Genomic DNA, 27,489 nt, shown 5'->3' on the forward strand with positions numbered 1-27,489 from the left:
TGCCACAGTTCCATTCTGTAATGAAGTGGTGGCTGTTTTCTCCTGCTGGTCCATTCTGTAATGAATGGTGGTGGTATTCCTGAGGTCCATTCTGTAATGAATGGTGGTGGTATTCCTGAGGTCCATTCTGTAATGAATGCTGGTGGTATTCCTGAGGTCCATTCTGTAATGGAATGTGGTGGTATACCTGAGGTCCATTCTGTAATGAATGGTGGTGGTATTCCTGAGGTCCATTCTGTAATGAATGGTGGTGGTATTCCTGAGGTCCATTCTGTAATGAATGGTGGTGGTATTCCTGAGGTCCATTCTGTAATGAATGGTGGTGGTATTCCTGAGGTCCATTGTAATGAATGGTGGTGGTATTCCTGAGGTCCGTGCGTCTCACAGTGCAGATCAGACCCAGCAACACACTGTTAGAATGGGAATGTGATATGGATGTTATTGTGTATGTTAACAAGGATGTCTTCTCTCTTTGTTAAGAGATAAAGATGATCATGTTGAGGAATGTCTCATGATGATGTGTTGTTGTTGGAGGGCATCGAAAAACAGCCCTTTACGGTAATGCTGCTGGAAATGATCATGATACTGGTGATGACAGTTCTGATAATGCTGGTAATTTTGGACATTGGTAATAAGGTCAACTCCATTTTAGGTGGAAAACAACGACACATTATTTAGTCACTTAATGAATCACTGCGTGTCAAATAAATGTCATCACTTTAATAGGCAACATTAGCCCTCCCCTCTGGTCGTAGACCCCCCTCCCTCCCCCTGGTCGTAGACCCCCCTCCCTCCCCCTGGTCGTAGACCCCCTCCCTCCTCCCCTGCTCGTAGACCCCCCCTCCCCCTGCTCGTAGACCCCCCTCCCTCCCCCTGCTCGTAGACCCCCCTCCCTCCCCTCTGCTCGTAGACCCCCCTCCCTCCCTTGCCCTGGTCGTAGACCCCTCTCCCCCTTCCTCCCCCTTCCCTCCCGTAGTGGCAGTGGAGAGCAGCTGGTTGACCAGTCACGGTCGGACGGACGGCCCAGTGGAGTGGACGGCTGTCAGAGTTGACCAATCAACGGGGCTCTGCCTGGGGGTCTGGGGGAGACAGGAAACTACTGGGCCTGTGTGTAAACACACTGCAACAAAGAGACTGGCCAGGGAGAACCAACACACACAGAAAATACAAACACAGACTCATGCACCTAAAAGAGGCAGGAAATGACATGTATCTATTCTTCAGCTCCTGTCTCCAGTTGGCCCCAGATGGGAGTCAGAGACTGACACCAGCCCCCCTGTTTATCCCCGGGTAACCCCAAACAAGCACATTCCTCACCCCACGGTTTCCAACGGCGACAGAACCCCACTGTCGCTCCTCTCCTGCTCTGCGGCGGCAGAAGTCAACAGTCCCGCTAACAACCTCCTAACACAGGCTAATGAAGCTGTCAATCAAACCAGCCCGCTGTTCTATCACCAAGGGGGTTGGTCATGGTTTAACTGACGCTGTAACACCACACCTACACACACACCTACACACACCTACACACACCTACACACACACCTACACACCTACACACACACCTACACACCTACACACACACCGACACACACACCTACACACACCGACACACACCTACACACACCTACACACACACCTAACATACCGACACACACCTACACACACCTACACACATCTACACATACACACATCTACACACACCTACACATACACACACACCTACACACATCTACACACACCTACACACATCTACACACACCCTACACACATCTACACACACCTACACACACCTACACACATCTACACACACCTACACATCATCTACACACACACCTACACACATCTACACACACACCTACACACACCGCCATGTATTACCTTTCACCACTGTTTCTCCACCTACAGTACAGAGAGAACAGACAGGGTTGTACATACATGGGGTTCCTCTCTCTCAGGGTGGAATAGATTTACCTAAGTCATTATCATGATAATAATGTGTTGCTGTCATCTCACATGAACGCACTAATGGGAAACGGTGAAGTGTGTGTTGTGGTCGGGGGGCATTTCTTGTGAAAGGTTCATTGCGTTCGGACATGTTGGAGCCCTCGCTGGCATGACCTGTAGTGTTTAATTAGACTGGCTAGGAGATCTGCCTCCTGTGATTATTATTCACACACACGCACACACACACACACACACTCCCCCCTTCCTGTTCCCTTTTTAAGCATTTGCTGTAGGTGGTGAGAGAGAATAGGGGTTGTGGGGAGTGTGTGTGTGGTTGCATCCTGTGTGAGAGTGTGTCCCTGTCAGTCTGTCTGAGCAGGACCTGTGGTTAATTATCTTCACAGTGCTCCGTGGTGCTGCAGCCTGTCCTCTAATCCAATGTGATAAGTGAGACAAACATGGTGGAACAGTGAGCTGCAGTCAGACAGGTACCTCTCTTAGACACACGGAGGGATGGGGGGGGGGCCCTCAGGCACACACCGGCCTCCCCAGCTTTTGTCAGAGAGCCTTTCTGAGTAGCTAATTAGTCCAATTAGCCTTTCTAGTTTCCAAACTGCTCTCAATACTCTAACCAGAGGATAATGGTAGCATGCTACCCCTAATGCCTTTCAAGATGAACACCAAATGTGAGTTGGAAAATCACTTGTAATGGATTCTTAGTAGTGACTACCTCTTAGTAGCGTATTTTCTCATTCAGGGGGGATAATGTCGCTATGTGCTTGTCAGTAGGGTATATTAGCAGTGTTGGAAACAACAGTTTAGTGTTTCATTACCTAAGTCGGTGGGGGGGGGGGGGGGGGGGGGTGTTTGTCACGTGTTGTGGAGGCCATTGTAGGGGACATCCATCCTGTTCTGTGATTGTGTGTGAATGTGGACACTTCATCTCCTCCCTTACAATGCTGTGCTGTCTCCATCGCACCCTGAGTTTGTCCGTTCCCATTGTGTCCAACATGGTGTGTGTGTGTGTGTGTGTGTGTGTGTGTGTGTGTGTGTGTGTGTGTGTGTGGTGTGTGTGTGTGTGTGTCTGGGCCCTTGTCTCTGCCTCCGGGCTCCAGCCCATAACAACTCTGTCCTCTGGGGAAGGCCCAGACTCCAGCCATATCAACTCTGGTCCTCCGGAGAAGGCCCAGACTCCAGCCCATATCAACTCTGTCCTCTGGGGAAGGCCCAGACTCCAGCCATAGCAACTCTGTCCTCTGGGGAAGGCCCAGACTCCAGCCATAGCAACTCTGTCCTCTGGGGAAGGCCCAGACTCCAGCCATAACAACTCTGTCCTCTGGGGAAGGCCCAGACTCCAGCCATAGCAACTCTGTCCTCTGGGGAAGGCCCAGACTCCAGCCCATATCAACTCTGTCCTGGGGAAGACCCAGACTCCAGCCATAGCAACTATGTCCTCTGGGGAAGGCCCAGACTCCAGCCATAGCAACTATGTCCTCTGGGGAAGGCCCAGACTCCAGCCATAGCAACTATGTCCTCTGGGGAAGGCCCAGACTCCAGCCATAGCAACTATGTCCTCTGGGGAAGGCCCCGACTCCAGCCATAGCAACTATGTCCTCTGGGGAAGGCCCAGACTCCAGCCATAGCAACTCTGTCCTGGGGAAGGCCCAGACTCCAGCCATAGCAACTCTGTCCTCTGGGGAAGGCCCAGACTCCAGCCATAGCAACTATGTCCCCTGGGGATGGCCCAGACTCCAGCCATAGCAACTCTGTCCTGGGAAGGCCCAGACTCCAGCCATAGCAACTCTGTCCTCTGGGGAAGGCCCAGACTCCAGCCCATAGCAACTCTGTCCTCTGGGGAAGGCCCAGACTCCAGCCATAACAACTCTGTCCTCTGGGAAGGCCCAGACTCCAGCCATAGCAACTCTATCCTCTGGGGAAGGCCCAGAATCCAGCCAAAACAACTCTGTCCTCTGGGGAAGGCCCAGACTCCAGCCATAGCAACTCTGTCCTCTGGGGAAGGCATGCGTGCCAGAAGCAGTGAAGTGCTGCCTCCGTATTTCCTCCACACACACCCAGAGAGACGAGGGCCCAGGCCCCTGCCGAGACCCTCCCTGCCCACCCCTCCCTGGGGCTTTGTCCCGGGGCTCTGGCCCGTGTACCTCCGCCCAGCCTCCTCACTCTCTCCCCGGGACAGGCAGGAAGACCAGGGACATTCCGTCCTGCTAGGCTAGCCCCCGACCAGAGAGGGTAATGTGGCAGGCAGGCCCCCATACCTAGGTTACACCCCCTCAAACACACACACACAACCAAACGCAACACACTGTCTATTCTCTGGGGAGAGAGTTAATGAGATTCTACTGGGTTCCCACACCTCTAAAACTCTCCATCTAGTTGTATTTGTCTGTCTCTCCCCTCTATCTCCTCCCACCATCATTTCTGTATAACCACAGCAGTTAGTGAATGAACATCCTCCTTCCTGGCCTATAGCTACTTTGAGACAAGTTTAGCCAGAAACCAATTTCTAACGTTTTGATATTAGCTCTGTGTGTGTGTGTGTGTGTGTGTGTGTGTGTGTGTGTGTGTGTGTGTGTGTGTGTGTGTGTGTGTGTGTGTGTGTGTGTGTGTGTGTGTGTGTGTGTGTTGTGCGTGTGTGTTGAGTAAGGGCAATCGGTGTGTGTGAGGATGCTCAGCCACGGTTGCAGTGGTTTGAAGAAAAAGGAAATCGTTGCCGGGGGTTGGGCCCAGTCATCCCGTTGCCGAGGCTTTGATTAAGAAGGATGTCGCAGGGCATCGATCCCCAGGGCTATAGATTGACTATTTTTATCATCTGTCCGTCTGCCCCCCTCGCGCTCTGATAAAACGCTTTCTCCTGCAGAGAGAGAGAGACCCTCCACACGCGGCTAATTTGTAATTACTTCCGTCAATGAGTCTGTTTGAGGTTAACCCTCTGAGACACCCTAAGGTCTCATCACTCATCTTCTGTTATGGCTGACGAGGCGACTTCGTTATCCCCTACACCTCAGACCTGTCAACATATAGGCAGTCCATAGACTGCCCTGTTGCCTTGAGAAGCCAGCATTTCATGAGCAGTCCTTAGTGGTTCCCAGACAGTGGGTCAGAAACCTCTGGTGGGTGACTAGGTTGCTGTCATTGGCTTTGTTGAATTTGAGGGTCTCAACAAAATTCCAAGTCTTTGGCAGTGTTTAAAAGATCTTGAAAAGCAGTGCACTAACAGTAGGACGGGATATGGAAAGGTTTGATTCGCACTCTACTTACAGTACCAGTCAAACGTTTGGACACACCTACTTATTCAAGGGTTTTTCTTTATTTGTACTATTTTCTACATTGTAGAATAATAGTGAAGACATCAAAACTATGAAATAACACATATGGAATCATGTAGTAACCAAAAAAGTGTTAAACAAATCAAAATATGTTTTATATTTGAGTTTCTTTGTTGCCTTGATAACAGCTTTGCACACTCTTGGCATTCTCTCAACCAGCTTCATGAGGTAGTCACCTGGAATGCATTTCAATTATCAGGTATGCCTTGTTAATTTGTGTAATTTCTTTCCTCAGTGCCTTTGAGCCAATCAGTTGTGTTGTGACAAGGTAGAGGTGGTATACAGAAGACAGCCCTATTTGGTAAAAGACCAAGTCCATATTATGGCAAGAACAGCTCAAATAAGCAAAGCGAAATGACAGTCCATCATTACTTTAAGACATGAAGGTCAATCAATCTGGGCCTTGAAGAACTTTGTGCAGTCGCTTAAAGCGCTATGATGAAACTGGCTCTCATGAGGACCGCCACAGGAAAGGAAGACCCAGAGTTACCTCTGCTGCAGAGGATAAGTTCATCAGAGTTATCAGCCTCAGAAATTGCAGCCCAAACAAATGCTTCAGAGTTCAAGTAACAGACACATCTCAACATCAACTGTTCAGAGGAGACTGCGTGAATCAGGCCTTCGTGGTCAAACTGCTGCAAAGAAACCACTACTAAAGGACACCAATAAGAAGATTCTTTCTTGGGCCAAGAAACACAAGCAATGGACATTAGACCGGTGGAAATCTGTCCTTTGGTCTGATGAGTCCAAATTTGAGATTTTTGGTTCCAACCGCCTTGTCTTTGTGAGATGCAGAGTAGGTGGTGTGGGGGTGCTTTGCTGGTGAATGGATGATCTCCGTATGTGTGGTTCCCACTGTGAAGCATGGAGGAGGTGGTGTGGGGGTGCTTTGCTGGTGACACTGTCTGTGATTTATTTAGAATTCAAGGCACACTTAACCAGCATGGCTACCACAGCATTCTGCAGCAATACGCCAGGCCATCTGGTTTGGGCTTAGTGGGACTATCATTCGTTTTTTAACAGGACAATGACCCAACACACCTCTTGGCTGTGTAAGGGCTATTTGACCAAGAAGGAGAGTGATGGAGTGCTGCATCAGATGACCTGGCCTCCACAATCACCCGACCACAACCGAATTGAGATGGTTTGGGATGAGTTGGACCACATAGCGAAGGAAAAGCAGCCAACAAATGCACAGCATATGTGGGAACTCCTTCAAGCATTCCAGGTGAAGCTGGTTGAGAGAATGCCAAGAGTCTACAAAGTCATCAAGGCAAAGGGTGGCTACGTTGAAGAATCTGAAATATAAAATATATTTTCATTTTGTTTAACACTTTTTTGTTTCCATAGTTTTGATGTCTTGACTATTATTCTACAATGTAGAAAATAGTAAAAACAAAGAAAAGTCCTTGAAACTGTAGATGTCTAAATGTTTGACTTTTACTGTATATCCATGTCTTTCTCTCTCCTGGTGTGTGTATGTAATGCTCTCTCTCAGGCCTAACCCTCCACCCAGGGTAGGTCATTACAGAGGAAGTGAGCCAGCAGTGAGGTTCCACTATACTGTGTTCTCCATATCCTGGATAGTGGGGGACCCAGGACCCCCTGAGGGGGACTGTTGTTTCTAGGGATACAGGACAGCTCTATATCCTCACCCTGTCCCTCCCCTATTCTCTCCCCAGGCCACTGTGGTTCCTCTCCTTTCTAACAGGAGGATTGATGCATGGATAATCCCAATTGGGCTGAAAGGCTGTGTTTACATGGCGGGGATTAAGGAGAGATTAGCGCTATCACATCACAGGATTAGATTGAGTGGCTGGAAACTGTTACCACTCTGTACTTACACTGCCCTGCTTCCCCCCTCTCTCTCTCTCTCCTGGTCTCTCTCTCTCTCCTGGTCTCTCTCTCTCCTGGTCTCTCTCAGCGCTATGGGGTTTACATGGTGTCTTTCTCCTTCACAGACTAGGCTAGTTAACATACTCCTAGTTAACCCAGTTCTAGTTAACCCAGTCCTAGTTAACCCACTCTTCCATTCACTTTTTACCATCTGAACTCATTCTTGCTAAGAATGGTCCTGTGGTTCCCAAAGAGACCCAGTAGATATCATCCCTGTAACAGTCAGCAGGTATCCCTGTAACAGTCAGCAGGTATCCCTGTAACAGTCAGCGGGTATCCCTGTAACAGTCAGCGGGTATCCCTGTAACAGTCAGCGGGTATCCCTGTAACAGTCAGCGGGTATCCCTGTAACAGTCAGCGGGTATCCCTGTAACAGTCGGCGGGTATCCCTGTAACAGTCGGCGGGTATCCCTGTAACAGTCGGCGGGTATCCCTGTAACAGTCGGCGGGTATCATCCCTGTAACAGTCAGCGGATATCATCCCTGCAACAGTCAGCGGATATCATCCCTGCAACAGTCAGCGGATATCATCCCTGCAACAGTCAGCGGATATCATCCCTGCAACAGTCAGCGGATATCATCCCTGCAACAGTCAGCGGATATCATCCCTGCAACAGTCAGCGGGTATCATCCCTGCAACAGTCAGCGGGTATCATCCCTGCAACAGTCAGCGGATATCATCCCTGCAACAGTCAGCGGATATCATCCCTGCAACAGTCAGCGGATATCATCCCTGCAACAGTCAGCGGATATCATCCCTGCAACAGTCAGCGGATATCATCCCTGCAACAGTCAGCGGATATCATCCCTGCAACAGTCAGCGGATATCATCCCTGCAACAGTCAGCGGATATCATCCCTGCAACAGTCAGCGGATATCATCCCTGCAACAGTCAGCGGATAGCATCCCTGCAACAGTCAGCGGATAGCATCCCTGCAACAGTCAGCGGATAGCATCCCTGCAACAGTCAGCGGATAGCATCCCTGCAACAGTCAGCGGATAGCATCCCTGCAACAGTCAGCGGATAGCATCCCTGCAACAGTCAGCGGATAGCATCCCTGCAACAGTCAGCGGATAGCATCCCTGTAACAGTCAGCGGATAGCATCCCTGTAACAGTCAGCGGATAGCATCCCTGTAACAGTCAGCGGATAGCATCCCTGTAACAGTCAGCGGATAGCATCCCTGTAACAGTCAGCGGATAGCATCCCTGTAACAGTCAGCAGATATCCACACTGCGAGGTGAACTAGAACAATGGTGAACATCCCCCTTCTGTCCTATGTGTTCCTTCTCCAGGGAGGAGTGTGACTAGATGAACAGGTGGAGAAGGTAACAGCACAAGATGATGTTAAGAATGTTCCTCTTAACCAGTAGTCTGTGTTTTTCTCTCTCTCAGGGAGGAGCGTGAGCGTTGGATCCGGGCTAAGTACGAGCAGCGGTTGTTCCTGGCATCGCTCTCGGGGGTGGACCTATCCCTGGGCCAGCAGCTGCTGAGGGCCACGGCCGAGGAGGACCTGCGCTGCGTCATCCTGCTTCTGGCTCACGGCTCCCGGGAGCAAGTCAACGAGACGTGTGGAGAGGGAGACGGACGCACCGCCCTTCACCTGGCGTGCCGCAAGGGCAACGTGGTCATCACACAGCTCCTCATCTGGGTGAGAGAGAGGACAATACCAACAGGATCTCACATGTCCATGGTTCCTCACCCTGAATGTTGTCTGTAGACCAAGATGTTGCCATGTCAAATAACTTACTCTCTTTCCCTCTCTCCTCTCTCCCCCATCCCCCCTCTCTCCCCATCCCCCTCTCTCCCCATCCCCCTCTCTCCCCTATCCCCCTCTCTCCCCTATCCCCCTCTCTCCCCTATCCCCCTCTCTCCCCATCCCCCTCTCTACCCATCCCCCTCTCTCCCCATCCCCCTATCTCCCCTATCCCCCTCTCCTCTCTCCCCATCCTCCTCTCCTCTCTCCCCCATCCCCCTCTCTCCCATCCTCCTCTCCTCTCTCCCCCATCCCCCTCTCTCCCCATCCCCCTCTCTCCCCTATCCCCCTCTCTCCCCTATCCCCCTCTCCTCTCTCCCCGATCCCCCTCTCCTCTCTCCCCCATCCTCCTCTCTCCCCCATCCTCCTCTCTCCCCCATCCTCCTCTCTCCCCTATCCCCCTCTCTCCCCCATCCCCCCCTCTCTCCCCATCCCCCTCTCTCCCCTATCCCTCTCTCCCCATCCCCCTCTCCCCATCCCCCTCTCTCCCCTATCCCTCTCTCCCCTATCCCTCTCTCCCCTATCCCTCTCTCCCCTATCCCCCTCTCTCCCCTATCCCCTCTCTCCCCATCCCCCTCTCTCCCTATCCCCCTCTCTCCCTATCCCCCTCTCTCCCCATCCCCCTCTCTCCCCATCCCCCTCTCTCCCCTATCCCCCTCTCTCCCCCATCCCCCCCTCTCTCCCCATCCCCCTCTCTCCCCTATCCCTCTCTCCCCATCCCCCTCTCTCCCCTATCCCCCTCTCTCCCCTATCCCCCTCTCTCCCCTATCCCCATCCCCCATCCCCCTCTCTCCCCCATCCCCCTCTCTCCCTCATCCCCCTCTCTCCCCATCCCCCTCTCTCCCCTCCCATCTCCCTCATCCCCCTCACTCCTCTCTGCTCTCTCCCCTATCCCTCTCTCCCTCATCCACCTCTCTCCTCTCTCCCTCATCCCCCTCACTCCTCTCTGCTCTCTCGCCATCCCTCTCCTCCAGTACGGGGTGGATCTGATGGCGAGGGACGCCCACGGTAACAGTGCGCTGGCGTACGCACGGCAGGCCAGCAGCCAGGAGTGTGTTGACACGCTGCTGCAGTACGGCTGTCCCGATGAACGCTACCCACTTATGGCCACGCCCAACCTGTCCCGACGCAACACCAACCGCAACAACAGTTGCAGCAGCACGGGCAGCACCGCACTCATATAAACACTACCGCCCCCTTCAGGAGGCCTCTGGGTACTGCGGCTCGCAGGATATTAACAGGCTAAACACACATTGTGACATTATATGCATATTACACACTCAAAATCCTGACTGAAAAAAAAACTGTGACATTTTTGGAAGTGAGGGGCTTGGAGAGAGTCTGAATTGGGAGAAAATGACTGAACTCTTTTGGGAACCACTACTTCTGCACTCCTAGTCTTAGAGCCCTCGTTGACTTCTTACCCTCTCCACTCTGACACTAATCTCACACAGAAGACACTAGCACTCCTGTTGCCGTTGATGAAGCCCTCTGTCCTTTTGGCTCTCTGCCCCACATCATGATGACCCCCCCCCCGCGCTTCGGTCCAATTGTCAATTTCCTCACAAGGCCCTCCCCTGTAAAAGCATGGGGGCAGGAGGTGGCTTGGCATTACTTCCGGGTGGAGTCAGGTCACCGGCTTCCCCCACTGCTATCTACCTGGCTGCATGTGGCCCTAAGCATGATGGGACATGGGGAGGAGGCGGCCAAAATCACGTGAAAAGCAGCGAATCCCCCTTCTCATATACCCTCTATTGACTCCCCCTTCTCATATACCCTCTATTGACTCCGATCTGCAATCTGCTCCCAGCTTCAACCCAGGCCACACACACACACTATATCACTACTATGTCACTGCTTTCTCCGCTGTACAGAAACAGAGGGCTGCGGGTTTGGAAAGACGTTGGATGTTTGAAGAAGGCCTCTGTAGCATGTTGGGGAAGGGGGGGGTTGCTTTTCACGTAAGTTATGGGAGCTCTACCTTATAACATGAGAACTACAAAGAACACTGATCAACTGAACAGAGCTCCTCTTTTACTCTGGTTCTTCTTTAGTTCTCCACATAATCAGTGTTTCCCCTCTCTTCTCTTGAGTAAATTATGTGATCTCTCTCTCCTGTGGATGTTTATTTTTTATTTTTTAATGTGGAACAAAAATATCTTCTTGTATAAACAGTTTAAGAAAGTGAGAGAAAAAAATCCTAAATATCCGATATTCCTTGGAAGTAAAACAGAAAGTGTGAGAGCATGTCAGACACTTTCTCTTTTCAATTAAAAAAAAGGTTGTTCATCACGTCCACATTGTGTATATCTCATTGTGAATTGCTGGACCAATGAATCAGTTCTACAGAGAAGTGAGTTTGTCATATCTATTAGAAGCCACTTGCCAGGTGTAAAAAGTGTGTATGTATTTCCAGGCTCAGGGACCAGAGACGGTCAATTCTATGTGATCTTGAAACCCCCACAATTCCACTCGCCTCAACAACAGTCTTAGATGTACATTTCATCCGTTCAGAGGAACAGTCCACCTCCAGAATGTATAGGAAGCATCATGAGGCTCAGTATCAGACCATCAGCCTTCTTCAGGATCGTGGTACGGTTGGTCCACCACACAGAGACCAGGGGAAAGGCTTTTCTGTTTAGTGTTTTATCCTTCCTTTTCTTTACTTTTATCAGGTCATCAAATACACTGTATCTGCTGTTTCAGCTGGAAACGCATCGTGATAATGTCTTGTTGCATAGTGATCGGCAGAGGATGGGAGGAAATGGATAGGCAGGACTCTGTCATGTTCCTGTTGATTACTTAGGTGTGGTGCAGGTATCAGTTGTCAGGTCCATACTCCCGTTCACTAACACTGATCTACAACTGATCCAGGAACAGCATCCACGGTGTAAATGTAGCACTATTTATACTAGATGGGCTCATCAGTGTTCAATCTATTTCATTTAATCTAAGAAGACGTTTGTCTGACAGTTCAATCCATGATGGGCTGTCAGCTTTTGTAGAATATCTACGATCTGATGGATACTGTTTCTTCATAGAGTTAGACTGTTCTGATTCGGAGAAGAGTTCCTCATTTGTGCCCCTCTGAGTTCTCCCCTTGTCAAGTTGACTGACATCGTATATGACGTCATAGGTCAGGATAGACTCTGGGCCGCCTCCCATCAGGTCTTCTGAGGTACTCGGCATGCGTTTCCTCCATCCTCTGTCTGTCATTGGATAGCCATGTCTGTTGCTCCCCAACCAATCATACAGTCTCTGCCTCTTGAATCTCTCGGCCTGCGTCCCAAATGGCACCCTATTCCCTTGAACAGTGCACAACTTTTGACCCGCGCACATAGGATTCTGGTTAAAAGAAGTTCACTATGTAGGGAATCGGCAGCCATTTGGGATGCATCCTTTCTGCTCAGTGACTGGATAGGAAGGGCTTCTCTGCGTCTGGAATCCTACTGTGTGTAAATAATATTTTACTTCTCTCCCTCTATCGCTTTCTCTCTTTTTGAAAAGCTCTTTTGGTGGTGATGTCATGATGTATCTGAAGGAAGTAGGAAGTTCTTTACTCTGAGAGCGTCGTGTTCTCTGCGGTTTGAGCGGAGGTTTGCCGATGCCCATGTGATGTTTTTATTGGGAGAAATAAGCCAGTAATGGGTTGACTGAACGTTACTGGAATGTTTAGCATCAGGGGCTTTCCTTTCCTCCTGTCCCTCTTCGTGTTGCCAACGTCTCTGCTCTGCACAAGTCCCTCTGCCTTTGCCTGTTCTTAAACCTTACTGTGTGTGTGTCCTCGTGTGTGATATGAGTCTTTCTCCCCCCAAACCATTCCTCAGCGTCAAATGCTCCCGTATTTATGATTGCTTTTGCCCTTGATGTTACCTCGTGTGTGTGTGTGTGTGTGTGTGTGTGTGTGTGTGTGTGTGTGTGTGTGTGTGTGTGTGTGTGTGTATAAACGCCTAATATAAGTAGTGACTCCTGCCTCACCTGTACAGGTATTAAAGCAATATGGAGGACAGGTATAGATGTCCACGCTAACGGTGGTGTTTCGGTCCAACACACACCTTGCAATACCTGCGTATGCTGTAGACAAGCCCATACATCACACACACGCTTCTCTGTGTCCGATAGAAATGTGAAAAGAGCTCAACATGTTGAGTGTGATTAACATGAGAAGTGCTGAGGCATCAGGCTTTGTCCACAGGCAGCCACGAACACTAAAGTGCACCTGACCAAACCTTTATTGAACCTTATTGAACCTTATTGTTGCAGTAGCAGAAATAGCAGCGTTAAACCTCTCCCTCGTCACTAGAGGGATTTCTCCCCCTTAATAACACTTGTAAGTGAGGTTTTGACTGAGGAGACCAAGTCGTTCTATTTCTGACAAAACGATGCACTACGTATCCAGTTTGATGGTCTCTCGTCAGTCCTCTCCTCTCAAGGTCTTTCCTGTAGAACACTTTTGCATGGATGGATGTTTGTGTAGATCCCTGGTCTCTTCCCTCATATTGTCTGCTGGCCTGAAACTGTTCCTATCTCAGCCACTGGCTCTCACACTAGTGGGAGATATGAAGAGGTTAGACATCGTATTGGACACAATCCTCATTGGTGGTCAAGCTGCTCTCCCTTCCCCCTCTGAAGTAGCCAGTGGAAGTCATGATTAGCCAATAGTGTGAGCTGTCCTCCCTTCCCCCTCTGAAGTAGCCAGTGGAAGTCATGATTAGCCAATAGTGTGAGCTGTCCTCCCTTCCCCCTCTGAAGTAGCCAGTGGAAGTCATGGTTAGCCAATAGTGTGAGCTGTCCTCCCTTCCCCCTCTGAAGTAGCCAGTGGAAGTCATGATTAGCCAATAGTGTGAGCTGTCCTCCCTTATAGGTGGGTTCAGGAAGCATCAAAAAGCTAGCCTGGAATCCAGAAGATTTGTTTCAATGGTGAAACAAACGGAGCATATCAGTTTGGTTTCCAGGCTGTCTAGAATCTCCTCTTTAGACGTGAGACGTTGAGACATGTATCAGTGTCCCTGCCAGGGAGAAGAGCACTATGGGGGACACACTCACCATGTCAATCAGTCTGGTGTTACTTACGTACCATTAAACCAGCCACAGCTCTCCCTTCTATACATGCCAGTCGACACATCAGCTCAGCGTTCACCACATGTACATAGATGTAATCAACAAACCCTAATAAACAAACTATGGTCATTTGTTTTTGTTTATTTGGTTCCCGTGTGTATTTGGTGACCTCTTTGTCGTTGCTCATTCATCCTGTATGTAGCTACACAACCCAACCCGAGACGACTGCCAGTCAAATGATTTAATATGGTTCTAATGCTATCTAGATATGGAAGAAGACCTCTCTCCTCCCAACTGCTTGGGTTTGGTTCAGTTATCAGTCTAGTCCATCCACCTCTATTGTGACCTATCAGCATCAAGCAGCGTTATTATTCCAATTGTCATTGATCTCCTAATTATTATTGTTATTATTGTTCTATTGAGTGTGTCATCTGTACAGTACCGTGTTGATACCTAATAGTCTTCTACTGTAATGTGTCTCTTTTCAATAAAGACAAAATATGCTTCTTAATATAACTGTTAATGTCTGTTAAATCCAAACATGGATAACGGGTGGGAACTGGGAAGATGGATATGTTAGGCTGGGCCTGGAATGAAGCTGTGTGTGTGTCTGCGTGGGAGATAGTGTACTTCTGGGCTGTCTGCATGTTCCAATGTGCTTAGGTGTGTATGTGTCTATGCGTGCACTAGTGTATGTGTGTCTATGCGTGCACTAGTGTATGTGTGTCTATGCGTGCACTAGTGTATGTGTGTCTATGCGTGCACTAGTAGTGCACTAGTGGCACTAGTGGTGCAGATGAAGGCATTAGAGCAAGGTCCTATATGTCCTGTCTGTAATGGGATAATACCCCTTTAATCCTCTCCAGCCCTCTGGGATTCAGGAAGAGGACCACGGGGAGCACAAAGCAGCCAAGAAGGGGGAGACAGACAGGGGTCTGCCCTCACAAAGCACCAGGCACAGGGGAGGTGGGGGGAGACGGACAGGGGTCTACCCTCACAAAGCACCAGGCACAGGGGAGGACAATAGGACCGTGGCAGGCCACGACAGCAGATGTAATTAAAGAGATTAGACGGGGAAGTGAGGAAAAGAGCAGCCAGCGGAGGGAGGGGAGGGATGGGGGGCAGAGAGGAAGGGGAGGGAGGGGGAGCAGAGTGGTTACTCTGTAAACAGTAATGTTGTGGGGGACAGAGTGGTTACTCTGTAAACTAATGTTGTGGGGGACAGAGTGGTTACTCTGTAAACAGTAATGTTGTGGGGGACAGAGTGGTTACTCTGTAAACAGTAATGTTGTGGGGGACAGAGTGGTTACTCTGTAAACAGTAATGTTGTGGGGGACAGAGTGGTTACTCTGTAAACTAATGTTGTGGGGGACCGAGTGGTTACTCTGTAAACAGTAATGTTGTGGGGGACAGAGTGGTTACTCTGTAAACTAATGTTGTGGGGGACAGAGTGGTTACTCTGTAAACAGTAATGTTGTGGGGGACAGAGTGGTTACTCTGTAAACTAATGTTGTGGGGGACAGAGTGGTTACTCTGTAAACTAATGTTGTGGGGGACAGAGAGGTTACTCTGTAAACAGTAATGTTGTGGGGGACAGAGTGGTTACTCTGTAAACAGTAATGTTGTGAGGGACAGAGAGGTTACTCTGTAAACTAATGTTGTGGGGGACAGAGTGGTTACTCTGTAAACTAATGTTGTGGGGGACAGAGAGGTTACTCTGTAAACAGTAATGTTGTGGGGGACAGAGTGGTTACTCTGTAAACAGTAATGTTGTGGGGGACAGAGTGGTTACTCTGTAAACTAATGTTGTGGGGGACAGAGTGGTTACTCTGTAAACTAATGTTGTGGGGGACCGAGTGGTTACTCTGTAAACAGTAATGTTGTGGGGGACAGAGTGGTTACTCTGTAAACTAATGTTGTGGGGGACAGAGTGGTTACTCTGTAAACGGTAATGTTGTGGGGGACAGAGTGGTTACTCTGTAAACTAATGTTGTGGGGGACAGAGTGGTTACTCTGTAAACTAATGTTGTGGGGGACAGAGAGGTTACTCTGTAAACAGTAATGTTGTGGGGGACAGAGTGGTTACTCTGTAAACAGTAATGTTGTGAGGGACAGAGAGGTTACTCTGTAAACTAATGTTGTGGGGGACAGAGTGGTTACTCTGTAAACAGTAATGTTGTGGGGGACAGAGTGGTTACTCTGTAAACTAATGTTGTGGGGGACAGAGTGGTTACTCTGTAAACAGTAATGTTGTGGGGGACAGAGTGGTTACTCTGTAAACAGTAATGTTGTGGGGGACAGAGTGGTTACTCTGTAAACTAATGTTGTGGGGGACAGAGTGGTTACTCTGTAAACTAATGTTGTGGGGGACAGAGTGGTTACTCTGTAAACAGTAATGTTGTGGGGGACAGAGTGGTTACTCTGTAAACTAATGTTGTGGGGGACAGAGTGGTTACTCTGTAAACAGTAATGTTGTGGGGGACAGAGTGGTTACTCTGTAAACAGTAATGTTGTGGGGGACAGAGTGGTTACTCTGTAAACTAATGTTGTGGGGGACAGAGTGGTTACTCTGTAAACAGTAATGTTGTGGGGGACAGAGTGGTTACTCTGTAAACTAATGTTGTGGGGGACAGAGTGGTTACTCTGTAAACAGTAATGTTGTGGGGGACAGAGTGGTTACTCTGTAAACTAATGTTGTGGGGGACAGAGTGGTTACTCTGTAAACAGTAATGTTGTGGGGGACAGAGTGGTTACTCTGTAAACAGTAATGTTGTGAGGGACAGAGAGGTTACTCTGTAAACTAATGTTGTGGGGGACAGAGTGGTTACTCTGTAAACAGTAATGTTGTGGGGGACAGAGTGGTTACTCTGTAAACAGTAATGTTGTGGGGGACAGAGTGGTTACTCTGTAAACAGTAATGTTGTGGGGGACAGAGTGGTTACTCTGTAAACTAATGTTGTGGGGGACAGAGTGGTTACTCTGTAAACAGTCATGTTGTGGGGGACAGAGAGGTTACTCTGTAAACTAATGTTGTGGGGGACAGAGTGGTTACTCTGTAAACAGTAATGTTGTGGGGGACAGAGTGATTACTCTGTAAACTAATGTTGTGGGGGACAGAGTGGTTACTCTGTAAACTAATGTTGTGGGGGACAGAGTGGTTACTCTGTAAACAGTCATGTTGTGGGGGACAGAGAGGTTACTCTGTAAACTAATGTTGTGGGGGACAGAGTGGTTACTCTGTAAACAGTAATGTTGTGGGGGACAGAGTGGTTACTCTGTAAACTAATGTTGTGGGGGACAGAGTGGTTACTCTGTAAACTAATGTTGTGGGGGACAGAGTGGTTACTCTGTAAACAGTAATGTTGTGGGGGACAGAGTGGTTACTCTGTAAACTAATGTTGTGGGGGACAGAGTGGTTACTCTGTAAACTAATGTTGTGGGGGACAGAGAGGTTACTCTGTAAACAGTAATGTTGTGGGGGACAGAGTGGTTACTCTGTAAACAGTAATGTTGTGGGGGACAGAGTGGTTACTCTGTAAACAGTAATGTTGTGGGGGACAGAGTGGTTACTCTGTAAACAGTAATGTTGTGGGGGACAGAGTGGTTACTCTGTAAACAGTAATGTTGTGGGGGACAGAGTGGTTACTCTGTAAACTAATGTTGTGGGGGACAGAGTGGTTACTCTGTAAACTAATGTTGTGGGGGACAGAGAGGTTACTCTGTAAACTAATGTTGTGGGGGACAGAGTGGTTACACTGTAAACAGTAATGTTGTGGGGGACAGAGAGGTTACTCTGTAAACTAATGTTGTGGGGGACAGAGTGGTTACTCTGTAAACAGTAATGTTGTGGGGGACAGAGAGGTTACTCTGTAAACTAATGTTGTGGGGGACAGAGTGGTTACTCTGTAAACAGTAATGTTGTGGGGGACAGAGAGGTTACTCTGTAAACTAATGTTGTGGGGGACAGAGTGGTTACTCTGTAAACAGTAATGTTGTGGGGGACAGAGTGGTTACTATGTAAACTAATGTTGTGTGGGACAGAGAATGTGTGCATATACATAATGACATTTGTAATGTCTTTATTCTTTTGGAACTTGTTTACTGAACTAATGTTTACTTAACTTGTATTGTTTATTTCACTTTTGTTTATCTACTTCACTAACATATGTTTCCCATACCAATAAAGCACTTGCATTGAATTGAGGGATGAAAGGGATGGGGGGGTAGAGTGGTTTCTCAGTAAAAGGTAATGCTGTGGGTGGGGGGGCTTTCCAGATGACTGGGGTTCTATTGGATATCAGTTTCCTCATATTTAAATACATTCAAATGCCCATTTAGCAGTTTACTAAGTAAAGGCTCAGAAAGTACATTTCAAAGGGCAAGTCGATGTAAAGCGCTGTATTCTGTCCCAACCCAGGCATTGTGTTGTTGGGAATCAGTACGAACTCAGTGTTTATTGTTATGGCCTCAACGAGAGGATAGACACACACACAGTGCACCAGATGAGTCGGACGGTGTCGTAGAGCAGAGGACTGGGTAGCACAGACCGCTCTGCTCCGAGAGACACAACTATTAGGAATGCAAGGGGAGTGGCCGAATGAGGCGTGAACGGTAGCTAGGTGCAGTGATGGTGTGAGCCTGAAGCAGCGCGATCCAGAGGACAGATAGCTACAGGGGACCTGGCCAAGGAAACCGTTCAGTAGACTGACCAGTAGCTAGGTATTTGACTGTGTCCCTGTTTGGTTATGACATTTGTCTCCATGGTGAACCATACCGACAGGGCATACTATGGATATAGAGACCGTATAAATGACTAATGCTTTACTCTGGGTTGAGGTTGTCAGTTTCTTTAATAAAATGATCAATTCATGAATTCAATTGAACTATAATTCAGGAAGTGCAAAAATGCGCAATGAATTAAAAAAATGTTGTGTGGAATTGCAATTAATCTGCTGGATAGACTGAATTTGTTTTGGAATTGTCTCAACCCCAATTGAATCTGAAATTATGTTAAAGAAATATATTTTCATCCTCAACACACAATTTCCATATATCGAACACTGAAAATAACTAAGAAATAAATCAATTAAAATAATTACTTGAAAACGACGTAGCCTATACACGTCTTTTTCTCGGTGAAATGGAAATGATCGAATATTATTTTCCCAATAGTTATTTTCATGGTATTTTTTGCTAAAAGTGGTGGACAAATTAGGACAATATAATAATTATATTTCATACCTGAACCTGAAATAACCAACTTAATGTAAAATGCTGAATCTAGAAAGATATTTTCATTTGCATTTGAAATGACTTCAGTGTGGATTAAATCTTCCCGCAAAACTTAGTTTTAGTATTTTAATGAAGTCCCTCTTTTGAAGGAACACGTTCTCCAAGCAAATAGTTGATTATTTCTCAATAATAATAAACTTTTATGCAGTAAAAAAACATGTTTTTAATTTAGATACAAATTAGATGATCACTCAAGATTCCTGTGGAATGTTAGTTGTATAAAAAATATTTAGGAATACGTTCATAAATGTGGATGTGAATGATATGTATGTTTTCTGACTCTTGCAAATGAAGAATTTAAGTTATTCTGAACATTTACTATATAATGGATTTGATTGAGATGGTAACAATTTATAGAAGAAAATGTATTTGTCCTTAGCAAAGTCGAACCTCTTCAGTGAGACTATTTGCACTGAGGTACATTAAATATTGTTGCAACAATTACTGGTAATCTTTGTATAATTAAATAATGAGATGACCTGTATCTTTCTGTTGATATTAGTAGTGTATTAGTTCCTGTATCTTTCTGTTGATATTAGTAGTGTATTAGTTCCTGTATCTTTCTGTTGATATTAGTAGTGTATTAGTTCCTGTATCTTTCTGTTGATATTAGTAGTGTATTAGTTCATGTATCTTTCTGTTGATATTAGTCGTGTATTTGCTATATGTTGGCCTGCACCTACAGTATGAGAGAGAAAGAAAGATACTGAAGGTGTAACGGCAGATTTCCTCTTCGTCTGAAGAGGAGTAAGGATCGGACCAAGATGCAGCGCGGTAAGTGTTCATGACGATTTATTAAAAACGAACTAAACACTGAAATACAAAACAATAAACGATGTGATGAAAACCGAAACAGTACCATGTGGCAACAAACACTCACACGGAAACAAACACCCACAAACCAACAGTGAAACCCAGGCTACCTAAGTATGATTCTCAATCAGAGACAACTAATGACACCTGCCTCTGATTGAGAACCATACTAGGCTGAACACAAGAACCAACGTAGAAAAACAAACAGACTGCCGACCCCAACTCACGCCCTGACCATACTAAATAAAGACAAAACAAAGGAAATAAAGGTCAGAACGTGACGGAAGGAGGGAGAGATACTGAGGGAGAGAGTGTAATGTTTACTGTTAATTTTTAGTTTATTTCACTTTTGTTTATTATCTATTTCACTTGCTTTGGCAATGTAAACCTAAGTTTCCCATACCAATAAAGCCCTTAAATTGAATTGGGGAGAGAGAGATGTGTGTATAGCTTGGTGTATGTGGGGTTTATAGAGTATTCATTTCCAGTAGCAGCATTCTCAAGCCAGAGCCTATTAGGTCACGCGAGTCTCATGGCTCGCTTTCCATCAGAATTAATCATTGGGGGTTCATTTGAAGCTTCGACAAGTTGCTGTTAATTTAGTGCAGGGGGGACATGCTAGAGTGAAAAGCGGAGGTCCCAACCAATCCCCCTGGGCCTCATTTATCAGCCAACCGCGACGGCCCGGCTTGATTACAATTTGCAAAAAAATTCATTAGAGTTAGCGGGGCAATTGTCAGATCTCTCCCTCTCACCTCGATACTCATATCGCTTTCTCTGTCAAACATCCTCCTCAAGTAGGCTACACAAATTGCTCAGTGTGTGTTCTTTCAATACATTCTAATCTAGCAAATCTGTATTTGAGTAATTGTGTAATGGACATATTTTGTGGTAAGTATCCAGTAATCAAATGCCTGAGTGGATCTCTGTCGGGGTGTGCACGAGTTTGTGTGGAATAGAAGACAACAGACACACACACACACTCCTCTAGAGCGGGTCATGAGAGCTCATCTTGTAGCCAGGCCTGTCAGTGATGCTCAGCCAGAGCGCGAGCTGCCGCAATAAATCTGAGTTTCACAGTAATTCACTCTTTCTGCTACTATGACGAGTTGGGATTTCAATTTAATAATCAAAAAATGTGCTTGGGGAATTTCCAACGATGAATCAGTAGGGAAAATACATTTTACGTGGGTTGAATAGAGGCGACTGTAAACGTTATGATTTGGATAGGCGGTAGGCCTCATAATACAAGATTAATTCCATGTCAATTAAATTGCCTGTTTTTATGTCAGGATCCAAAGCCGATTTCCTCTAGTTTATTTTGAAGATATAACAGCGTTATCATGGCGTGCGAATTACAAACGATGACTGACATCAAAATGTTGTTCAGGTGCGTGACGTGCGGCGCTTGCCTGGGTTAAATGATGCGCGTGACGATAATAGCGTTGTTGTTGCCGGGGGGGAATAGCGCGCTGTCTAAATGCTGCCAGAGAGACGGAGAGGGGTTACACGACAGAACGATCGTTAAACTACTGCAACAACATCTTGGAGGATGCTTTAGCTGTGAAAGAATGATGGTTGTCTTATTTGAGGACACTTGTGGGCTTAATCAATACTCATTGGAATAGAGGGTTTTACTTGTATCATTTATATACAGTAGGTCTAGTAGACAATATTATTTAACTCCAAATGTGTTTGTTAAAAACATTTTTTTTACAAATTGCTTTTAAGAACATTGTTTTAAAAAAAAGTTTATTTAAATAATATATTTGTCCTAAAATGTGTAGTCTAGAGTATTTAATATCCAACCTATTCCAAGAAAGGCGAAATATAATAACCAATATTGTTTTAAATTCGTTTATATAACACCGATAAATACATTATCAGAATGTATTATTTTATAATTTAGCCTAGTGACATTTGAAACGGTTTAATATGTTTAGGGTAGGCTATAGACCCACTGTGGTAGCGCTGACAGATGGAGCTTAACGCAGGCTATTCATGTGCGGAACATGACAGAGACCAACAAGATGTCCTTAGAGATCACAAGGGGAAAGTCCTGCAAGTAGGCCTGCGTTGTATTTTAGTCGCCAATCTTATCAAAATACATTTATGAAATTGTCCACCTCAATAGATGTAAATATTAAATGGCAAAGCAATTGGCGCGCTGGGAGGCTTACACGTCACCTCTTTGTCCCGGTAAATGAGGCGCTCTGGGCCCGGGGCAAGGTGAGGCCGAAAATCAAGGCAGACACCAGGCCGCGACCTTCTTAAACAGCCGTGCTCGTGACGTTTCACTCGGATGGGAATTGGTGTTCCTCACAGCCTTGGAGGAACCTTGGAGTTTCATTCACCCTGGCTGATAGGACACACCCCCTGTCATAACACGAGATTGCGTTGCCGAGCGAGATCTTCTTCCATATTTATTGTTGGCATGCATCAGGTTGATTTGCTCCAACATACGCGACGAGGTTGGCCTTAATTCCAGAGGGTGGCTGGAGCAGAGGGGCAGAGCTGTAAAACTGTCACCTCCCTGGCTGACTGCATGGCTCTACTGTCGGAGAGATAAACAGTTGGTCCTGCCTCTGCATTACCTGTAAACCTCACAGTTGGTCCTGCCTCTGCATTACCTGTAAACCTCACAGTTGCTCCTGCCTCAGCAATATCTGCACAACTCACAGTTGCTCCTGCCTCAGCAATATCTGCACAACTCACAGTTGCTCCTGCCTCAGCAATATCTGCACAACTCACAGTTGGTGCAGGAAAAATGATATAATTCTGAAAGTCATTCATTATAATAGTATAATGACATGGTTATTACAAGTAATAGTCTTAATAATTATAGTATAAATTGTGTTGTAAATTAAATCTAAACGAAATCGTGTCGTTAATCACCTTTAATTCAAAGATAAAATACATACGCAATTATCTTCCAATTATCTTCCTTAGTGGATTGTGAAAATAATATTTGTCACTTGCAGACAACAAATTGAATAATCCCAAATGAACATTTGATATATTGGTGAAAATAATAATCAACCAAGGAAATCAAATATCATGATCAACTCGAAGCCCAGCACTCAAGAAAGCACCTGTAAACCCGCGCATGCGTAATTTCGCTAAAGATTTCAAATTCAAATAGAATTGCACAAAAATGGAATGACAATAAACAAACTGACAAATTGTTGACAATTGCTAATGGTTCATCTTTAATGCACACTTTATTATTTACTCAATAAGTCATGGAATGTTAGTTACTTTTTGCACAATATTAAATAAATTAGCAGCGTGCTCCTTGACTGTTGAAAAAAGTCACAATGAAGAAAAATCATTCAAGCAACCATGGAATGAAACAATGGAAACAAACTCAAACTGAGAACAGAAGTAGGATGGTTTTACAGGGCCACTCTTTGCTTTTTGGAGATGATTGATGGTTGAGATGTCTGAGCATATTTGTAGGCTACGTGTACATGATAAAATGAGAAATGATAAAAGTGCTCCTTTTGGGACAAAGCTGTTCATTCTGATCTGATTTGCGCCTGCTGCAAAAACAACAATAATACAAGCAAGGTCCTTCAGAATCGGCAGCACAAACCTCAAAGAAAATCTAACAGACGTAAAAGTAGGTTATATTTTTAATCAATATCTCGGAAATGTACAATTGGATGTATTGTTGTCTTGTTGTAATGTCCTCAATTTGGTCCCATGGTGGTTATAGTTATGGTCCATCTCGGTATTTACACTCGTAACCAAGGTGATACATATGTCACCATTTTTGAGTTTTTTTGTCTTGGTATTTAATCAGTTTACCATCAGTGGATCGATTCAGCAGTAATGCAGAGGAAAAGCAATGTACCATCAATTCATTTGCTCTCCTCTGTCTTACAAAGATTTACAAAGACTCACCAAAGGATAAAGTTGGTGTGTGATTATCAGTAGTCCAATTCCAAAATAACGTGTGTGCTGTTTTTCTGTTTTTAAACCGGGTTATTAACTTAATGTGTATTTCGTCCATCGGTTTAACATAAAGACATGTTACGGTCTGGCTTGCTCTAACTGTTGGTGCTGACTCCTTATTGCAAACCGGCTGACGTGCACAGGGATAGGCACCACGATTTTAGGGTTCCTAGAGGGCTCGCCGGTTTTGGAATTGACGTTACCAGCCTTTACGCGCTTCCACTTGGCCCTCCGGTTCTGGAACCAGATCTTGACTTGAACTTCGCTGAGTTTCAAGGCATGCGCAATCTGAGAGCGTTCCGTTAAAGACAGGTACTTCTTACAATGGAACTCCTTCTCCAGTTCCAAGAGCTGCTCGCTCGTGAACGCCGTTCTCCGCCGCCGGTTCTTACCGGTAGACGTGGTGCTGCCAGTGCCGTTGGACCCGTGGACGCCCTCATCCACGTTACCCTCCCCATCATCTTTCTGACACATCGAGTTACCCGTCATGTTGTCGTCGGAGCTGTAGTCTAAATCGCTGTCCATTGAGAAGCTCTCATCTCTTCTATTACATTCGTCCTCTTTCGGGTCTTCTTTGCCGTGGGTTCTGGCTGTGTGGGTAAGGAAATAGAACAGGTTAGTTTAGGTTATATTGACCTCAAAATAGAAAAGTAAATGACAATGTGTAACCTATAATGGACTGATATGCGACCGTTTATGAGTTTATATAATGGATAACCACAATTACACTTTTAAATAAATATTTTGCTTTAAAAAAACAAGCAACTTTTCTTCTACATTTGATTAATCACTAACGTTGTGTGTATTGTATCAACATTTCGTTCCATGAGTAAAAACCCACGAGTAGACTTTACATATTGTGTTAGAGGAAAACAACAGCCTATTATATTATGGAGCAAATTAGGAACAAATTATATTATGTATCTGGACGTATTTAAGTGAAGTGAAAGTTATTTTAGTAAACATATATTTAAGTAAATATTTATCGAATTAGGCCTATCGGCTGTAATCATGACACATCATGTATGAAATAGGCCTCGCGCTTACTATAATTCCATTCATTTTAGAGACAAAATCTATTGATTTATATTATACAATATCTTAAACGCACTTCCGGAGTTAAAGTGTTTCTTACATGTATGTCATAATACATATAGACCCTCATATAAATGACTCGGTCGGCTTTCATAATACATACAGACCCTCATATAAATGACTCGGTCGGCTTTGAATTCTGATCACAGTTTTATGGACATTCAAATACTGCAGGCGCTTTCCCATCCTTCAATTAAAATAGGCAAATTTAGTCATTTAGTTTGCCCCCAGGCACTATTCATTGAAAAGCCTGAAATAAACGTATTTGATATGCGGATATCACGTCAAGCTTCTCAAGACAAAATATGTAAGCGTCCATGTAAAGAATTTGTTTAAAAAAAAAAAGAAGACATTTTTCACTCAGGGGCAACTGCCACTTTCTATCACTATACTTTAATCGTTGTCATTTGATGTGAAATGCACAGGATATAGCCTACGCCAACACTGAGGGAGTAGAACTTATACGTTATCCTCAAATGGCACTTGGGTCCTTTTTTTGTACATTGATGACGTAGGTCTATTGATAATATTGGTCCGTTAGCTAATAGGCCTAATAGCATAATTAATGAGATAAAGTTTAGAGTTCGAATTACTTCTTATAAGGAACCTCGCAAATGTGCACTATTATTTATTTATTTATTTATTTTTATAATAGGCCTAATAAATACGAGTGTTCGCTTTGAACTTCTCTTTTACAACTTACAAATAATATCTAATTTATCCAAGAACATTAGGTGACATTTTAGTCATTTAGCAGACGCTCTTGTTCAGAGTGACTTACAGTTAGTGCGTCCAAGCACAAGACAGCCACACATCCCAAACATAGTCACCCTGTCCAGCAGAGTCCAGACAAAACAGAGTTTACTGTACCTGTGGATGACTGCAATGGCTCTGAGTCGTGGTAGGAGGAGGGGAGCGTCGCGGACTCCTTTCCTAGAAATGTCTTTCCGTCATCCCCATCCAAAAGAATGTCCTGAGATTTATTGAAGGCGGCGTGGAGAGACTGCGAACCGAACTTCCTCGCCGCCTCCTGGTGCTGCTGTGAAGCCGAGAACCCTCCAGGCAGGCTGGCCATCAGGGTGGAGGTGAGCGCCATGCCCTGAGCCAGGCTAGAGCAGAAAGAGTTCTGGAGGCTGGGGATCTGGTGGTGCGGATGGGTAGCCGAGAGCCCCTGCTGCAGGGCGGACTGGGGCAGGGCAGGGGGCGGCGGAGGGTGCGGTGGGAGCACCACTGACCGGTACGGCATGAACATGGGGTAACCGGTGTAGACGAAGTGTCCCGGGCTGGGCTGAGGGGGACCGCCGATCAGAGAGTCGATACTGAAAGCAGTGGTGCTTCCCAGTGGGCGCTGCATCATCATAAACGAAGGGCTGAACGCTGCACTCATATGATCTGATGGAAGGAATGTCAATCAAGGAAATGTTACTGGAGAAATGGAAGGGAGCGATGACACCTGCAGTCTTCCTTGGGTTCGGAAGTCACCAACTTCACAACGTTGTTATTCGACAGACAACCGACCTTAGAAATGTCGACGTTTTGGTAATCCAGTGATTATTTGTTCGTTTCTCGCGATTAAATAAAACCATTCCATCAACATTGCAGATGGTCGACACACGATACTGGAGAGTGGAGATGTGTCCAGATCAACAGAATTAGCAGCCAACTTGGAGCCGTGGTGGTTTCCGAATATAGCAGAACTCATGTGGCCCCTTTTGGTTTACCTTGCGCTCCGATAGCGGGAGCCAAAGCCCATTCCAAGTGCCAATCAATATCCTCGAGTTGTAGCTGACGTTCTGACCATTTGACAACAACAATCTTATATTTGATGATACTCGGTTTCCGCACGTCTGTCTAACTCACTCTAGAGAGTAGAGTGATGCTACTCCGTTCTACAACATCCAGATGTTAAGCACGGAGTTTAAATTACGCTCCCTCTGTTTGATCGGCTCTTCCACTCGCAAGGACCACCCTCTCATCGCACTCTCGCATTTCATTGGTCGCTGTTAAACTGTTGGGCTAGCCTTGCTGTCATTCGTCACATAGACCTGTGAGGGCTGGCTTCGGTCTGGGTCTAGGAAATAAATGCCAATTATGTGGATTTGTAAAGCGTAGGCTATACACATCCTAAGGGACCATAATGCAAATGGGAATTAGCTAGGCTACACATGTAATATGCACGCACACATATTGACTACAACTGTCTTCCTTACATTAAATGTATAAAACATAAAAATAACTATTTGTACTGAATAAGGTTGCAAAATTATGTGAATTGTCAATAAATTCCCTGGTTTTCCCGAAGTCCGGGTTGGAGGAAATAAGTAGGAAATT

The 27,489-nt window shown here is 46.1% G+C and overlaps 2 protein-coding genes across 2 annotated transcripts in view; one reads left to right on the top strand and one right to left on the bottom strand.

Moving 5' to 3' along the window:
* LOC116359769 (arf-GAP with GTPase, ANK repeat and PH domain-containing protein 1-like) overlaps positions 1-14,512 on the top strand; it is a 22,694-nt gene extending 8,182 nt beyond the window's left edge. Inside the window, exons 3-4 of the mRNA XM_031813317.1 lie at positions 8,558-8,835; positions 9,915-14,512. Coding sequence (XP_031669177.1) covers positions 8,558-8,835; positions 9,915-10,124 — 488 coding nt within the window. The 3' untranslated portion in view covers positions 10,125-14,512. The remainder of the gene's footprint in view (positions 1-8,557; positions 8,836-9,914) is intronic.
* Positions 14,513-22,988: 8,476 nt separating this feature from the next.
* Positions 22,989-27,071, bottom strand: LOC109885158 (homeobox protein GBX-2). Its single transcript, XM_020477015.2, has 2 exons — positions 26,029-27,071; positions 22,989-24,653 (listed from the first exon to the last, which is right to left on the bottom strand). The coding sequence occupies exons 1-2, from the start codon at positions 26,543-26,545 to the stop codon at positions 24,142-24,144; spliced, it is 1,029 nt and encodes a 342-aa protein (XP_020332604.2). The 5' UTR covers positions 26,546-27,071; the 3' UTR covers positions 22,989-24,141.
* Between the last annotated feature and the right edge of the window lie 418 nt (positions 27,072-27,489).

The sequence above is a fragment of the Oncorhynchus kisutch genome, unplaced genomic scaffold (assembly GCF_002021735.2).
Source record: "Oncorhynchus kisutch isolate 150728-3 unplaced genomic scaffold, Okis_V2 Okis05a-Okis16b_hom, whole genome shotgun sequence".
NCBI lineage: Eukaryota > Metazoa > Chordata > Actinopteri > Salmoniformes > Salmonidae > Oncorhynchus > Oncorhynchus kisutch.

Excerpts from the sequence above, each read along its gene's own strand:
- LOC109885158 (XM_020477015.2), bottom strand. The coding sequence starts at position 26,545 with ATGAGTGCAGCGTTCAGCCCTTCGTTTATGATGATGCAGCGCCCACTG. Across the intron at positions 24,654-26,028 it reads GCCATTGCAGTCATCCACAG|CCAGAACCCACGGCAAAGAA; the intron begins GTACAGTAAACT and ends TTACCCACACAG.